The 18,380-nt window shown below is 40.7% G+C and overlaps 2 protein-coding genes across 5 annotated transcripts in view; one reads left to right on the top strand and one right to left on the bottom strand.

The window, feature by feature from the left end:
* The window catches only part of TRIP13 (thyroid hormone receptor interactor 13), a 42,259-nt gene extending 41,986 nt beyond the window's left edge, over window positions 1-273 (bottom strand). The window contains exon 1 of the mRNA XM_018568865.1: window positions 162-273. Within this exon, the coding sequence (XP_018424367.1) occupies window positions 162-253 (92 nt within the window). The 5' untranslated portion in view covers window positions 254-273. The remainder of the gene's footprint in view (window positions 1-161) is intronic.
* A 5,005-nt stretch (window positions 274-5,278) lies between these two features.
* Window positions 5,279-18,380, top strand: part of BRD9 (bromodomain containing 9) — a 48,830-nt gene continuing 35,728 nt past the window's right edge. For 3 of the 4 annotated variants that reach the window (XM_018568862.1, XM_018568861.1, XM_018568860.1), the window contains exons 1-4: window positions 5,279-5,417; window positions 11,944-12,167; window positions 13,650-13,782; window positions 13,886-13,946. In XM_018568862.1, coding sequence (XP_018424364.1) covers window positions 5,279-5,417; window positions 11,944-12,167; window positions 13,650-13,782; window positions 13,886-13,946 — 557 coding nt within the window. The remainder of the gene's footprint in view (window positions 5,418-11,943; window positions 12,168-13,649; window positions 13,783-13,885; window positions 13,947-18,380) is intronic. The other variant, XM_018568863.1, reaches the window with a different exon arrangement.

Below are 18,380 nucleotides of genomic sequence, written 5' to 3'. Positions count from 1 at the left end.
TGTGTATATATATATATATATATATATATATATATATATATATATATAAAATGATTAACCACACAATTCCTAAAAGCATATATTAATCATATAAAGGCTAATTACAGTTATGTTACTGGTTTAATGGATCAGCGTAAAAGGTTACCTCTCAAGATACAAACCTATTTGATTTTTGATGAACTTCTACGTGAACCTGAAGAGATTCCAAATCATTAGGAAGAGCTTGTTTTAACTCTACTGCTGCTTCATCCATGACTTGTACAAGCTTGTTGCTAAAAAAAACCTGAGAGATATTTTATAATTAAATGACAAGAATACACAGAAAAATATGTTACGCTAATAAATTAACTTTCAGGCAACACACAAGGTAAACAGGTGATTAAAGATGACAACAGGTCATTAAACTAAGGTGTCCATTTACAAAGCAGAGGACTGGACCACTGCTTAAACAAAACACAAAAAACTAGAGCACACATTTGTTATAAAAGCACAACAGCATGCTTACAAACGTGCATTGGCTTCAGGAGTCCAGAGCCAGCTAAGAGCAATAAAAAATAACAAGAGAGGATAGATAAAAGTCAAAATCACATATCTGGCTCTCCTCCAATTACACAGTTCCCCATGGGACAGTGATGGCTCCACACCACATATTTTTAGTTTATTGTTTTCCATAAACATAAAAAGACATATCGTATGTGCCTCTGTATTGCCCCGCTGGTATCGCCGTTGTTCTTCCGCTGTTCTCCCCCGCGCCCCCTCTTCTGCCGGTGGTAGAAAGCTGGCGTCATAGCTCTCTTCAGCGGCTGAGAGTAATATCTAGCCTGCTATTGGTTATTTTAAATTTCAATAGCCAATAGCAGGCTGGCTATTGCACCCGCCCACTGCCTGCTGTCAATCAGCAAAGGAGGGAACTGCAGGAGAACTTTCTCCTTCAGGTCCTCTTCTTCTGATTGCCAGCCTGCTATTGAAATTTAAAATGACCAATAACAGGTTGGCTACTGCTCCAAGCCACTGCCTGCTGTGTTGACATTCAGCTGCCTCAGCAGTGAATCCAGTGAAGTGGAAATAGGCCACTCTCCCAGGAGGTCATCTTTTCCATCAGATAGATATCCATTTTGCACACCCACTCTGAAAGTGGCAGAGTACCACTCTTACACCAATGTTGAGATATAATGGTTCGTGCAGCACTTTAAAGGTGGCACCACACCACATATTTTATGCATAACCCTGTGCAGTATAATGGAGAGTCGATAGTGATAGTCACTCTCCAATATAAATTTGTCCCTAAGTGTAGAGAAAAATAAGAGTTGTTTCTCATTCATTGAGGGACACAGAATTCGGAGACAACCGGCCGACAGGAGGATTTGGACACTGGCAAACTAAAAAAGAAAAAAACAGTGACCCATGCGCCATTGCCTACAAGTTTTTTCAATAATCTAAAATCTGTTTGATACCTTCTCTGCTGATGCCTGTCTTGGGCTCTCCAGAATTTACCCCAGGCCATTCAGTGGCACCTTCTACCATCTGATTGACTAAGGGTCATTCAGAACCCTACATTTCACCAGAGATAAGAGTTTTATATTACTGAAGACTTAAACCTTGTTGCAAGGCAATGGCGTCACAAGAGGGGTGCGGCCCGCACCTCGGTGAAACGATTGGAGGGATGACACCAAAATGACTGTCATTTTGGTGTCACCCCCTCTAAAAAGTCAGGCACTCAGTGATGGACCGTGAGCCCGACAGTGTCGGGGGGAGGAGGGGACCCGGCGGCATACCTCATCCTGCTAGGTGAACGTCCCCTCCTCTCTCTCTGGCGGCGTCCATCACTAAGACGGACACAGGCAGGCGTCAATTAGATAACTGTGCATGCGCGATGACGTCACCCCTGATGCAAGGTGCCTACTTCAACCAACTACCCCCCTCCACTCCACCTAGAAACACAATTCTTTATTCATAGTTACATAGCATTTGAGGTTGAATAAAGACACAGGTCCATCAAGTTCAACATTTGTGTGTCGGTGTGTGATTGTACGTGTGATCTACTTTTTACCCCTGTATGTTATGGTCTCTTAGGATGGTATCTAATTGATTTTTGAATGATTCAATACTCTCTGCTGATAAGGTTCTGTCAGCTGGCGCCTCTCCCCTCACCGCTGAGCCTTAGTTCTGTGACAGTGGCTCCGTTTGTAAATAACTGGGGGCACATAATACTATGTGTCCCCAGTTATAAATGAACAGGATGTGATTTACATCACTTCCTGTTCATTCATGAGTTTCTGATTGAGTTTCTCAATGGGGAGAAGCACTCTGTACAGAGGCTCCTCCCCATTCAGAAACTGGGTGATAGTAAAATATTTTCTGAATGAATGGGAAGCCTCTGTGCTTTCTATTCATTTAGAACAGAGGCTGCAGAAAACGAGATTGAGGACTTTGTGTTCTCAATTTCTTTTTCTATTTTAAAAAGGGAAATATCACAGGGCTGTTTAGAGCCCTAATATTTCCCCGAAGTCCCCCAGAGAAAAAAAAATAAATAAAAAATAATAGACATAAAATGTAGTAAAAAAAAAGAAAATCCTGGAGGCAGGGTGCTGGGTGATATCACACACCTTTTTTTTGGGGGGGGGGACACTTTTTTTTTATTCCTTTTGTGATCACTCCAATATTGCTGTATGGTCAATAAATTCACCTATTCATAAAAGAACTCAGAGTCTCGTCCTGGGTTGACAACGACACCTCTTAATTACCTCACTTCCAGCGTGAACAAGTTTAAATTTAACAACCTTGTCTCATAGCTTTGGTGTTCCAGCCCCTTAATTAGTTTTGTTGCCCTTCTCTGGACTCTCCCCAGCTCAAGGACGTCCTTTCTGTGGATAGGTGACCAAAACTGAACCGCATACTCAAGATGAGGCCGAACCAGTCACCAACACCATTTGAAAAATTGTGCCTCAACAACATGGCATTCTTTGTCAGACATTCTGTATCCATTGCTAATAAAGTTCTATCAGGTGCAGGAATCAACACACCACCACCTTTCATTAACAAGTGAGAGGAAGAGCTTGGCAGTCCCATTTTCCAAAACCAAATTGACCGTATGGAATCTGTGATAGGGACTGGGGAGGGTCTCAGCTGGCTGACTCACAGTGGATGAACCGGTCTCCATATTACAGTTCACAGACTGACTGGTGCATCCACTGCCAGCCAGCCAAGTATGCTTTGGGCCAGATAAAATCATTTAGCAGGTTGTAATTTGGAGACCAGGCTTTTGCTGAACAGCCTAGTCTGCATGTATACATTTTAGAAAAATGGCCTGTGAAATAAAAATACAGGGCATTTAGAATAATATTATTTCTTATTCATTCTTGCATAAGCAGTTTTGGCTGGCTCTCTACATAAATAAGGGCTCCTTTACACAGCTCTGTAAACAGTACAAACTCTTCACCCAGGAGCAACAAGTGTTGTGCACTAGCTTGCCTGTACAAATTAATGACAGGCTGTGGCTGTACTCTGACAAATGCTGCTCCGAATATGTACATCAGTACAGGTTTATGAAAAAGCAGAAAAAGCACCAGAAGTGACCACTACACTAAGGGGTTGACATGTATGAATACTGCAGGTCGCTGCCCTACTTCAGCCAAGGAGACTGTGGTATCTGGGAAAATAACAAAGGACAAGGGGCGCCTATTTCTAGTGTGGATCAATTTTATTGAGAAGCAGTAGAGATAAAAATGTACTCACAAGAGTAGATCACAAAGGAGCTTTCAAAATCCAAAGAATGGTAACCAGGATATGATGGATGAGAGCTGCACTGACAGGATTATGTGACAGCTCAAACTGCCTACATGACGCGTTTCCCGGGGGTCACGCCCCCTTCATCAGAAAATGACTTCCTGCTCCTTCCCATTGCATTACGCCCCACCGTGACTCAAATGACTCATTTTGAGCCCTGGGCCTTGTGAGTACATTTTTATCTCTACTGCTTCTCAATAAAATTGATCCACACTAGGGTACGCACCCCTTGTCCTTTGTTATTTTCCCAGTACAGGTTTGGATGCATGCCCCCTGGACGCAGGCAGTCTGCGTCCAGGGACGTACATCTGTACCTATAGTAGTATACCCTCAGAGCAGCATTTAACAGCATACAGAGTGCCACTGATTTGTACAGGCAGGCTTGTATGTAACCCATGTGGCTACTGGGCAGAGTTGTGGCCTGTTTGTACAGTATACTGACATGTACACCCATGTGAATGAGAATAAGCGCTAGCTGTTGCAGAGTAGAGTACATATCTATTATTATTGGTATTTATATAGCGCCAAAAATTATTTCCTGTTCAATATTTCCTAACTTATGTTCATACTGCTACTGTACACTTCAGTTTACCCACATGAAAGTTCCAGCTGTAGTTGCTGTATAATGTGTCTGCAAACCTTCCACATTTCTAAAATGGGTAACAGGGACACCTTTTAAGACAAAGCATGTGGGCTGAGAATATTCCACTGCCACCAATACAACTTTACAGAATTAGCCCCTGTTCAGTCCTGTGTGCCAGTGAAATGTGCCTGAACCAGTGAGGGAAAACCCTGGTGGTCAGCAGGGTCAACAGAACTAGTGTCCCCATTGAACGTTTTCCCATCTAGTCCTGTTCCAATGACAACCCAAAATTTGGGATTTACTTTCACTAATGATAGTCACCAGAACAAACAAAGAGGGGGAATAACAACCTGACAGGTGTTCTAAACTCTATCCAAAAGAAAAAAAACAAAGTTTTAGTGTCAGTTGTACTATACATTATTATCTATAGTTATATATGCACGCCGTCACCTGAGGAGGAGAGAGTTTTCTTCAGAGAGCTAGGTGGTTATCTCCTATAGCTCACCGTCACCGTTCCCCGTGTTTGACTAGGAAACCAAATCTGCCGCGCACCCGCCTTCATACTGGGCGGAGGAACAGAGGAAAAACTCCTGACACCACAAGATACAGATGTCTCCACTCTCTAGGCATCATCCATTTTCTTGAAGCCCGTGCTCTTCGATCGCGAACATAGCGGATGCTAATTTAACCCTGCTTTATTATCGTTTGACTGCTTACCGCTTTCCCTGAAAACTATTTAACAACACAAGAAGCATTCAACTAATTTACTACAAACTCGCATCTAATGAGCTAAATAGCGCTATGCCAGCACACTAGCCAGAAAGTCTCGCGGTACTCGCTGGGGTTTGCTTGTGATGGTTTCTGTACACCGGAAGGAAGGAGTTCATATTTATTTCTTCCGGTGCTTGGATGCACTGTTGTTTTTTATTTGTTGATGTTAAATCTGTAGTTGTGTGTACAAGTATGGGGAAGAAGCACAAAAAGCACAGGTCGGAATGGAGGTCCTACGACGCCGGTGAGCTCGGATCTCCCGGTGACCAGTCTCAGTGTGTGTATCGATCTGGGCAAATGGGGAGGGATGTGATGTATTTCAGTGGTTACTGTTACTTGATCCAACCTAGAGTAGTATCTATCTATCTCATATTATGTATGTTATCTATTTTTGTCTGCCTCTTGGTTTGTCCTTGTGCTTAAACCTTAATAATTAACTTCCTTTTTTGCTCCCTTTGGCGGTGTTAATTATACAATTGAAAGCATTTTGTTAGATCTGTTTGATAAGTGCAAAAAAGAAAAACAAATGTGAGATGATAACTTCCTGTGATTTCCACCTGAGTTGCACTCTTTGCATTGTTTTAAATCTCTGTATGGACTACAGAACACCTCCCCTTTTATTTTTTTTGTCAATGGTTGCAGGGGGAGGCGTTTTATAGGCCTAACACACTTCCTATCCTAGGGTGACCATGCTGCTGCTTCATAGATACAGTACGTGTTGTCACCCTAGTACAAGTGTGTTACTGGTGAGATCACCAGAAAACAACAAAGGGGACATAAGCTTGAACAATTAAAATTAATGCAGCCCCCACATCTATGGACTGGTAAGCTGCAATATATTACATTTTGTTCTTGGGTTTCGATTTAATGGGAATTGTGCGAATTTTGTTGTAGTGATGGAAAAATGCAGCTTTGTATATGTATGAAAGCAAAAACTGATCCTACCTAGTTATAGATGTGGAGTGCCTAAGAGCTGTCTGAACAAGCAGTGAAGCTGGGTTCACATCCATCCACGTTCACTTCACTGTTTTTCATTGCATTGCTTTATGGGTGTTTACATGCATTTTCACGTGTCATGCATTTTAGGTTTTTAGCCAAGCAGTATTAGCTTTCTGCAGTGACATTATTGTTGAGGACTTTAAAGTGATATTAAAGTCAAAAGGATGTTAAGCTATTTCAAATGCTGATGAAATCACTTGCAATGGATGCTGCTCCTTGAGGTTTAAAAGTGTTGGGTTTCTGCAGAATCAGCTGGTCTCCTGAGCACAGGTCCTGACTTTGTTTTAGAGTGACTCTTTTCTCAAGCAGAGTGCTATGCAGTCACCCTTGTGCATGCTAGTAAGCTGTGTGTGTGTCCACAGACACAGCAAATCAAGATAATTTCCTTCCTTCTCCAAGCTAGTAGATAGAGACCTGCTGGAGTCTGCACTGTCATTTGTGATCTTGTACTGGACAGGAAGTTCAGGGAAGCTGAGACTTGGAAGCAGCTGTAAAGGAACACAATGATTGTAAGTGTTTAGGCAAAAATGTAAAGCAATGCTTTGCTAGACAATGTATATTTGTTTTGCATGCAGTATTTTTTTGCTTTTGCACTGGACCGGACTTCAGGCAATGTTTTGCCACGCGTGTGATTGCAGTGCCGGTGAGGGGAGCGTGACTGACTTCAATGCCATTGGCTTCAATGCCCCACCACGCCCCCTCCCGACTCAAAATGAAGGGGGGAGTTTAGTGTGCGATTAGAGTGCGTTCCAGCAGCTAGAGCTCTGGAACGCACCACAATTGGTGTGAACTGGCCCTTTGGGATGCACTTCCTGAATTTCTGTGAGGTGTGTTGATGAATCTGAGCAGCGGCTCAAGAATATGTCAGCCAAGGTTTCCCACCCTCTGCTGCATCTCTCTTTGTAAAAGTAATGGGAGGGGTTGTATAGGAGTGGGAGGCTATGAACCTCCCTGATGAGTGCCGCACTGTCACAAAGACTAAGCTTCACAAGGCACATAGACTTGCATTGCACTGAAAGTGCCTAAAAAAATGGACATGCCTTATTTGTGTAAATGCAGCACGCATACTGTATGTAAACAGGCCAATTGGTTTTTATGTGTTTTCATACTACATACCCGTTGTTTCATGTTGTGACACACATTTAATTGTGAAGGTGTGAACATTTAACCCTAGCCATTCTGAGAAGGTACACAAGAAGGGAGTGTTGCAAAGTCATAGGAAACCAACATTATGCCCCAACTTTGTGATGCTGCCTTCCCAATAAATAAATTAAACACATTTATTCGGAGAGCTGGTATCGGCACTTTTACTGCAGATGTTGCCATTAAAGCAATGATAACAACCAGTTTTGTTTGGAAATTTCAATGGCTGATGATTGTACTTTTGTACCGGATTGTTTTGAAACAAGACTGAGACCTCTATGAGGACACAGGAGAGCTTTCCACCCTGTGGTGTAATGATCGCTTTAAATGAATGGCTTTAGGGATATTCAGATTCTGTTTAATCACTTTTCTTCACACAATCCAATGCCTGGTTATACAGTAAGGTCTGGAAATAAATGGATACTGACAGAATTTTTATAGTTCTGTCTCTGTATGCCACCACAATGGATTTGAAATAAAACACTTGAGATGCAATTGAATGCTGACCTGCATCTTTAATTCAAGGGGTTGAACAAAAATATCATATGAAATGTTTAGGAATTGTAACCATTTTCACACACAATCCCCTTATCTCAGGGGCTGAAATGTAATTGGACAAATTTACACAATCATAAATAACTAAATAAATACATGTTCATTTTTAATGCTTTGTCGAGAATCCTTTGCAGGCAATGACTGCTTGAAATCTGGAATGCATGGACATCACCAAACACTGGGTTTGCTCCTTTGTTATGCTTTGCCAGGCGTTTTCTGCAGCTGTCTTTCAGTTGTTGTTTGTTCATGGGTCTTTCTGCTTTAAGTTTTGTCTTCAGCAAGTGAAATGCATGCTCGATCGGGTTGAGATCAGGTGTTTGACTTGGCCATTGCAGAATATTCCACTTGTTTGCCTTAAACTCCTGGGTTCCTTTCGCAGTATGCTTTGGGTCACTGTCCATCTGTAAAGTGAAGCACCATGCAATCAACTTCACTGAATTTGGCAGAATCTGAGCAGACAATATATCCCTATACGTTCAGAATTCATCCGACTGCTTCTGTCTTTTGTCACATCATCAATAGTGACCCAGTGCTATTGGAAGCCATGCATGCCCATGCTATCACACTGCCTCCACCGTGTTTTACAGATGTAGTATGCTTTGGATCATGAGCCATTCCAAGTCTTCTCCATACTTTTTTCTTCCCATCATTCTGGTACATGTTGTTCTTCATTTCATCTGTCCAGAAAATGAACACTGGGCTGGCTTTTTTAGATTTTTTTTTTATTTAGCAAAGTCTAATCTGGCCTTTTCTAATCTTGAGGCTTATGAATGGTTGTCACCTTGTGGTGAACCCTTTTGTATTTGCTCTCGTGAAGTCTTCTCTTTATGGTAGACTTGAATGTTAGGCCTACCTCCAGGAGAGTGTTCTTCTTTTGGCTGGATGTTGTGAAGGGGTCTTTCTTTGTCATGGAAAGGATCCTACGATCACTCACCATTGTTGTTTTCCTGGACATTCAACCCTTTTTGTGTTGAGCTCACCAGGCCGTTTTTTTTCCTCAGAATGTACGAAACTGTTGGCCATAAGCTTTTTAACCAAAAAGTTTTGCCACTAATAATGTTCCCGCTATCTTCTTCTTTTTGTGGATTCACGGCAACAGCTTCTAAATGTGAATGCCACCCCTGGAATCAACTCCAACGCTTTTGAGTCAATTGTCCAATTATTTTTGGCCCCTTGAAAAAGGGGGCTAAATATTATAGAGCTGTAATTGCTAAGCCATTCCACCAATATGGATGTGTATACCCTCAACTTAAACCTGGGAGACTGCACTTTAAGGCCAGATTTTTTTTATTTAACTGTAACTTGAATTTAATTTGGTAAACTGCCAAAATATCAAAACTTGTGCCAGTGTCCCAATTATTTCCCTACCTAATTGTATATGCACAATCATAGATCTGTCTTCAATAACCACATCCTTTTGTCAAGGAGCCACTAGTGTCACAAAGACCCTGTCAAGGGCATGATTAAGGCCTGACCAAATAGCCCTGTTGTCTGGATTTAGTGAACATGCTTTCAATTTTAGCTACAGTCATGTCAATCAAAGTAGATCCTCATTACCCTCTGTAACTGTGGACTGGGAGACCTCTGGCAAGATGATGTGGATGGGCATTATTGAAATTTAATAAGGTATTATGGTCAGTAAATTTCATAATAGATGTTTTGTACTTGCTGCTTTTAAAGGATAGACATACCATTTTTCTGAATACCCTATAAAGAGCTTTTCAAATGAAGGGGCAGCAGAGCTTCCCATAACAGTACCCCAAACTGTCACTATTAGCAGACATTCAAATTATAAGTAATTTATTCTCAGGGTTTTTTTAGATATTTTATCACCGGGGAAGGTGAGCACATATTTTGTAGTGCTGTTATTTTTCATATCTTTGTTTCCTTTTGGTATTCTTACAGGAGCTTGTTCTGTGAAATAGATTTAGGTTCCACAGATTAATATTGTTTTTATATCTTACATAGTTACATAGTATTTGAGGTTGAATAAAGACATAAGTCCATCAAGTTCAACCTATTGCGTGTATGCATATCTGGAATATAGTTCCATCATACTCATAACTTTACTTTAGGAGGGTCTGAATCATCTCCTTGTGGGAAAAGGGGCCCTATGTTGCACCCTGCTTCTTCAATTGCTGGCTTTAATGATATGACACAAAAACACACACAAGCGACACAGCCTAGCACAGTGAATGAAGATATGGAAATAGGATGTTTAAAAAATAACAATGTAGCACTCACTAAATCAATTTGGGAAAAATAAAATCCCAAATGTCAGGCTTAGTGGTGTATTGCTTGATGGCAGATGTGTATATTTACAAAGGAACACTAATATAACTTTGACAGATTAAAAAGGATAAAAATGCACTCGCATAGGGGCGTATGAGAGGGACCCCATATGGTGTCAGGTATACGGATGAAGCCGATGTGGTAGGTACCTCTACTGTTCTGGATGGTGAAGGAACAGCAGCTGTGTTCAGTGCAGAGGTGTTTTTCGCAGAGCAGCTGGAGAATTCGTTTTTTTTGGGGGGGAAATGAAAGGAATCTGTCTTTCTGAGATAACTTATCTGATCGGCTACTGTGAAGGGGCCAGTAATGCAAATAATGCCGGCTGTCGGAACAGAAGTGCTGTAGCTAGAGAATGTGTTGAGGTGGGGGCAATGGGGAAAATGGAAGCAGGGAGCCAGTGGCAGGGAAGCGGCAGTTGTACCGCAAGGAGGGAGAGACGACTGGTGTAAAACATATATAAATGACAGCGGTATTTTGAAAATGACAAAAAAAGTTAAAAACAGTTTGGGAAGAAGGTGGACTGTGGATAGTTTAAAGGCAACACATTTCGAGGAAATATTCCTCCTTTTTCAAGCCACAAAAGGAGCTCCATTTTCACCCGCATCAGTCATCTCTCCCTCCTTGTGGTACAGCTGCCGCTTCCCTGCCACTGGCTCCCCGCTTCCATTTTCCTTTTTGATTTAGAGAAGACTTTTAAATCTATTAGCAATATCCCCTCGCTGACCTTATTGGTAATTATTTCCTCCAGGAGGGTCTCCGAGCTTGCTGCCTTGTCTTGCAAGACCCTCTTCCTTATTTATTATAGGCCAAGGCTATCCTTTTTGCCTAAGGTGTCCTCTTTTTGTCCTAATGAGGAAATCATGCTTTCTTTTTTTTTGTCTAGCTCTGGCCCATTTGAAAGGATTTGCTTTGTCTTCACTGGACATCACTAGGGCTTTCAAAGTATTTCTGAATGCTATTGCTTATATGTAAAAGTCTGATTCCTTGTAAGGGTTCTGCATATTTTACATAACTATTTCTAGATGGATCCAGTTTTTGTTTTTTTATTTGCCATTACGTGTGACTTTGCTTTGCTTTTTTACCAGGGTAGTCAGTGCATCTTGCGTTTTCTGTTCTTAAAGCGGACCTATACCCCCTTTCACTAAAAATGACATCAGCATGCATCTCATCTGTAATCTCAGGAGATCTCAGGAAAATAAATTTTCCTCCCCTGGGATTACCCATGTCACATGTGCCAGAGTTCCAGGATGTAAAGGGAAATATATTAATCTGCCCTTCGTTAACATGGCCACTATGAGAAGAGTGGAGAAGAAAAGAGAAAAAAGGTATGCAAAGAATACAAAGCTTGCAATAATCTGTTTGTAGATTGCAATTACTAAACATTTTTAAAGGTGTGTTTGTTGTTATTTTAAAGATATGGGTAAAGTTCCTCTTTTAAGTTTTCGTGTTTCAAGTTTAAAGGCGGCAACATGGTCTTCCGTGAACACTTTTACAACATTTTGCAAAGTGGATGTGGCAGCACATGGGTTTAAGGTTTGCAGGTGACCACGTGAATCGGCCATTATTATTGCGGGTGAGGTTAATACCTAGTTTTTACACTTACTGAACAGATCTAACAAAAGTTATTTAATAGTATGTTTAGCAGACTAAAAGGGAGCAAATAAGAGAAGTTAATTGTTGGGATTTACTGTACAGACACTTTAAGTATCTTATGTAGATTCTAAACATATGCTGTAGTTTAATATTTGAATCTTTAAATATATGAAAGATAATTATTGAATTCACATCAATTGAATATATTTCTCCTTGTTCAGATTATGTTGATAAACCATCTGAAAAAACTTTAAAACTGGTTCTTAAAGTTGGAGGTAGTGAAGTGACTGAACTGTCAGGATCTGGACATGATTCTAGTTATTATGATGATCGATCAGATTATGAGCAGCGTGAGCGACACAAAGAAAAAAAGAAAAAAAAGAAAAAGAAGTCAGAAAAAGAAAAAGAAAAGCATGTGGATGAAGAAGAAAGAAGACGAAGGAAGGTATGTCACCTGTAGTGTAAACTGAAGATACTTGATTTAATTTATATATAGTGTATGTGTAGCTAAAACATTGTCCATTGTCTTCGAGACAAGGTGGTGGGAATTCTAAGGTGTTGGAATGGACACCTTAGAAAAAGGTAAAGCATCCCATGCAACTGGAGTTTAATTTTCTCAGAGATATTGCATTGAAGTAGTCAGGCAATGCTCAGTCAATGCTTTAGTTATAAACTTGCACTTCTAGGATATGATTTTGATGCCTTCCCCTTGAGTCTCTTTAACTCGCAATTAAAATTACAGACATTCTATCTGCATGAAAGATGGTATTATAATAATTTGCCGAATTTGTTTTATCCTTGCATAAGTTCTGTTTAAAAAGGAAACTTTTTTTGAATGGACATGCAGGGCTCAAACAACTAATCGATTATTGAGGATCGTTGTCAACGATTAGTCGATTAGATTAGTTGAATCAACGCCGCCACTCTGCTCCTTACTCTGCTCCTTGTTTTCCTCCCTACTGGTGCCGGCTATCAGTCTGTGTCCCTTTTTAATCAGAGGGTAGGAGAGACTGCTGTGCCTCTGCTCCCCCCCTGCCTCCACTGCTGCTCCGTTGCCTTCTCTGCTTCCCTATGCCTCAGTTTATCATTTGCTCCCCATTTGCCCCCTCTTCTGCCGGCAATAGAAAGCCGGCTTTAAGTACCCATCTACCCATCAGGTACTGTTGGCTACTATTGGCTATTGCAATTTGAAATAGCCAGTGGCAGGTTGGCTGTTGCTCCAAGCCACTGTATGTTGTGATTATATTCAGCTGCCTCAGCAAGCAGCTGTCATTTTCCCTAGCTAAAGCTATTGAAGTGGAAAGGTGACAAAAGGGGTCTAATAAAACCCCTAACGTCACCTTAAAGAGAACCTGTCACCTCCAATGTGCTATTACATAGGGGGCTTGTGATCCCCACCATGTGATGGCAATGAAGTTAGGTAAAATAAATAAAGTTATACACCTAAATACGAAACGACGATTGCGCTACACATGCGATAATTCTCGGGCCAATATTCATAGCTAACGCTACAATAATCACTGGGCATATATATTTTGTATTATGTCCAATTTTGGAGTGTTATTTTAAATAAAAGTTTGGTTATTTTTTTATATTGGCTTAGAGTTTTACACTTCACATTATTTTAAATCCTTGAAATTAATTAAAATGTTTAATATAATACATACAAATATATGAAAAATAAAAAAAAGGTGGGAAAAGTCTTTGTAACAGTCCATTTGTATACTTTATTTTAAATTAAATGATGTTTTTGTTTTTTTTTGTTTTTATTTAGCCGATTAATCGAAAAAATAATTGTTAGTTGCAGCCCTATGGTCATGACATATTTTCTGGAGAATTAATATACAATTTGTCCAAGATGACTTTTTAAACATTGGCATGTTATTTGATGTAATTTGAGAATATACATTTGTTTCTTGTTTTATAGGAAGAGAAAAAGAGAAAACGAGAAAAGGAACAGTGTGACTCTGATGGTGAAACAGAGTATTTTGAGCCAACAAAAAAAGTGGAGGTTGAAACTCCAACAGACCGTCCTGTTAGAGCTTGTAGAACACATCCAGGTAAAATCATTAATTTGGCATTATATTATTTTTTGCTTATAATATATGATGTGGTTTAAATTTAATATATGATGTGATTTAAGTTTTTGTTATTTCTTTGCAGCAGAAAATGAGAGTACACCGATACAGCAACTTCTGGAATACTTCCTCCGCCAACTGCAACGGTAAGTTGAGTCTTAGAGCTTTCCATGGGAATTAGAATTTAGTAACAATTATCAGTGTCCATGAGTCACTTCTCGGAGCATACAGCAATGAAAATGCTAACCAAATATGGCCATTTAGTATTGTTTATCATTGTATAAATGTATGCATATTTTTTTTTTCTTCACTCACTAAAGAGTTAAATCTGAATAGAGCGATTCAGAGCGCGACACAGTTTTAAGGTTTATATGTTTTAATCATTTGACTATATTTGTGTTGCTGTTTTCACATATTTGGCCTGGGATATAAAATAATTTGTTGTTCAGTAAAATAACATTAGGGGGAAGGGGGAGGGCAGGCACAGAAAAGTAGAGCAGTGAAATGAAGAGAAAAAGGTGCTCAGAGGTGGAATGGAAAACTGGAACAAGGCTGTAAGCATGTAGAGACAGAGCATGGTAAAATTCACAAGAGAAGGGAGATGCCAAGAAGGAGTCATGTACAAGGGTGCAATACTATAATTAAAAGTACAGGGGGTTAGGTTAGACTGGGCAACACAGAAGAAGCTTTTACCCAAAATGGGGTAGTGAAAGAGAGAAGAGGGTTTAAAGCTATAGATGTGCAAGAATCCCCCACTGGCACTGAGCCAACGTGCCTTTCTTTCTCATTCAATGAGGGGCACGGGATTTAGAGATAATACGGTTATACTGCCGCCTACAGGAGAATTTTGACACAAAAAATGTGACCTGCTTAGCCTACTCCAAGCATGCTTCAGGTTTTGTGCTAAAAGGATGGATGTCTTTCCTCTACTAAGAAAAAATACCTGTTTTTACTAGTTATTTTTCCTTTTTTTTTTTTTTCTTTTTTTTTTAGTTTTTTTTCCTTTTTTTTTTTTTTTTTTCTTTTTTTTTTTTTCTGTAATCAAGATTTCATCTACAAGCTGCTTGCGCTAGTCACATTATGCAGCTATCCAGATTAGTGTAGCTTCAGCAATAGCTTTGGAGGCAGTACCTGTATTACTCTGGACTTGGACGATTTTGAGGGCTGACCGGAATGGGACCTTCAGGCATTAGGTCCCGCATTTAGGCAGTTTCCAGACCTTTGTGTACTGTGTTCGTTAACCGCAGATCGCTTTCCAAGTCTAAAGCCATAACATGGCCTCTTGTGTGAGCCAGCCTCTGAAAAATACATTTTGATATGGGCATGTGGGCCAATTACGAGGAGTTACTTTCTTTTATTAGAACCATTAAGCTGCATTATTATCCCTATTTTTCCTTTTTTAGTTTTTTTACGGAAAGTGGTGTAACGCAGGGGTCCGAGTGCTGCATCACTAGGTGGAGTGTCGTGCGGACCCTGCGCGTCCTTATTTCCGCCATTCGGGTAGGTAGGGGTTGCAGCTTCTTATCACAAGAGACACATGGTTTCACCTTGGTTAGTCCTTGCTGCTGCCTACTGTGACCTGGCCATTGAAATCTTTTCCACTTCCAGCAGCCAGTTTGTGAGTACTTGAGGTTTTACCTTGTAGTTAAGCTAAGTTGTACCTGCTTGAGCTGCAACATGTTGATCCCAAGCACACATGGAGTAGTCCAACTGAATCGGGTCCCTCTGACTCACGATAAACTAACTAGTTCCATGGTGGCCTGTAGTGTTCCCTTCCATGGGCCTGACAACAACAGCCTGAAATTTTGTACCCTTGTTGATTCTCTACATTCGTTGGAGCCTTCCTTAGCTCCCTCAGTTGGGCCACTTCCTCTGTTTTAACCTGAGAGGATTTCACCAGTTATGCAGTTTATGTGCCAAATTGCAGTTATGATTGCTGACCCTTACCTTAGAGGCCATAACCATACCTCAACAGTTTCCCCTGTAGAATAATTATCTGGCCTGCCTGCAGCCTTAGAAGCCACTGAGACTTTAGCTGCAAAGGAATCTCTATCTGTTGAAGAGTCTTGCCGGGTGTTATTGTACATTGGGAGTCACAGGCATTTGCCATAACTCCCTTTTAAGGAATGTCTCTTCTGAGCTGCCTTGGACACCCCTTCATCAAGGATGTCACTGGGGGGTAAGAGTACTTGTCTACCCAAGCAAATGAAGGCCTCGAGGTGGGAAGTGTAATCTGGAGCTCTGCTGAGGGCTCTGACTGCCAGTGAAGGGTGTCTGTCTTTTTGAAGGTGATGTTTACATAGTTACATATAGTTAGGTTGAAAGAAGACACAAGTCCATCGAGTCCAACCTATAGAGATACGGAGAAAAAGAAGAAAAGCCTAAACAGAACACTATGCCCACAATTACCCAATGTTGATCCAGAGGAAGGCAAAAAAAAAACAAAAACCTATAAAGCATGGTTCAATTTTCTCCAACGGGAAAAAAATCCTTCCTGATCCCATAAGGCAATTGGATATTCCCTGGATCAACAATCTCTGATGCTTAATATACCTCTAAGAACTCAATATCCAGTAATATTCTGTGCATTTAGGAATACATCCAGATGTTTTTTAAAACCATTAACCGAGCTAGCTAGAACAAGTTCCTGGGGGAGTCTATTCCACATTTTCACAGCTCTAACTGTGAAGAATCCTTTCCGTATGCAAAGGTTAAACCTCTTTTCCTCCAGACGCAAAGAGTGCCCCCTTGTCCTTTGCAGTGACCTTAACCTGAATAATTTGGCACCAAGCTCTTTATGTGGACCATTTATGTATTTATACATGGTGATCATGTCCCCCCTTAATCGCCTCTTTTCCAGAGAGAACAAATTCAGGTCAGCTAATCGTTCCTCATAGCTGAGCTCCTACATGCTTCTTATGAGTTTGGTCGCCCTTTGCTGCACTTTCTCTAGTTCCACAACATCCTTTTTGTGAACTGGTGCCCAAAACTGAACTGCATATTGCAGATGAGGTCTTACTAATGCTTTGTACAGGGGCAGGATTATGTCTCTATCTCTGGAGTCTATACCCCTCTTAATACAAGAAAGTATTTTGCTTGCTTTAGAAACTGCGGCTTGACATTGCATGTTATTATTGAGTCTATGATCTACCAGAACACCCAGATCTTTCTCCATCATTGACTCCCCCAAACATACTCCCCCTAGAGTATAGGACGCATGCATGTTTTTAGTCCCCAAGTGCAGAACTTTATATTTATCAACATTAAACCTCATTTGCCAAATAGTTGTCCAATCACACAGAGCATTCAGATCTGCCTGTAAGTTGGAGACATCCTGTAAGGACTGTATTCAACTACATAACTTAGTGTCATCTGCAAACACAGAAATAGTACTTTTAATCCCCAATTCTATGTCATTTATAAATAGGTTAAACAGTAAGGGACCCAACACTGAACCTTGGGAGACACCACTAACAACCTCGGACCATTCAGAGTACGAATCATTGATCACCACTCTGAATACGGTCTTTAAGCCAGTTTTCTATCCAATTACAGATTGAATACTCTATACCTACTGACCTTAACTTATACATTAGCCGCATGTGGGGAACTGTGTCAAACGCTTTTGCAAAGTCCAAGTATACTATATCCACTTGATTGATTCAACTGGGCTCTATAAGCTGACTGATGAGTTTGCTTTGCAGTGGAAACATTACACAAAACAGAGAAAATTACAAAAAAAAAGGATTATAGCCAAGATGGAGGCAACAGTGCTGGTCTCAAACAATCCCCCCCGGACATCTGCCAGAAACGGCAGGGAAAAGCAAAAAGAGGTGGTAGCAAAACTGGAGAATTTCATCGACTGGTATGGACCCCTCTCACACAAATGGGCCTCTGGGGGTGGGTGGAATCAATGTGTAAGCCTGGTGAAGATGTCTCAGGTGCAGATGGGGGGATTGTGTGTGGACTATGTGGGCAATCACCTCTGGACTATGCAGATACCCCTGAGGATCCCTCATTAAAAGAGGTGCTCTCAGCAGTACAATCCTGTAATATGTCCTTGATTTCACTAGCAGACCAAATGCAAGCACTGCGACTAAACGTTTCTTTTCTCAGATAGGACACAAAAAATCAGAGAAATGGTTATTGAAGCAGAAGACTGATTCAGTAATGTGGAGGATATAAATGTCTGTGTGTGCTGATCTTAAAATGACTATGCAAAAACTAGCTGCTTCTTCACTTAAAGGGGTTCTAAAGCCTCCAGTTTTTTTGCCTATATCTACTGCTGACAAGCAGTATATATGCAAAAAGTTTAAAAAAAACAACGCTTAAACAGCGGTTTAGACTAACCTCATTTTTGAAAATAGACCAAGAATGGTCGGTATACCCGAACATACCAAGGGGTTAAACCCCAGTGTCTTTTTCTGAGAAATGGAAGGGAGTGTTTTATCTCCTTTGTTTTTGATTGAACATGCACATAGAATTCCTTTTACACCCTCCATTATCAGGGAATCCTCCTAGGCCTCTGTTGATCAGACTTTCTAATTATAGGGATAAGGAAATGATCCTCTAAAGTTTGT

This window comes from Nanorana parkeri, unplaced genomic scaffold, assembly GCF_000935625.1.
Source record: "Nanorana parkeri isolate BGI_ZX_2015 unplaced genomic scaffold, ASM93562v1 scaffold1255, whole genome shotgun sequence".
NCBI lineage: Eukaryota > Metazoa > Chordata > Amphibia > Anura > Dicroglossidae > Nanorana > Nanorana parkeri.
The sequence above is the reverse complement of the archived record's forward strand: the minus strand, read 5'-3'. Positions and strand labels throughout refer to the sequence as shown.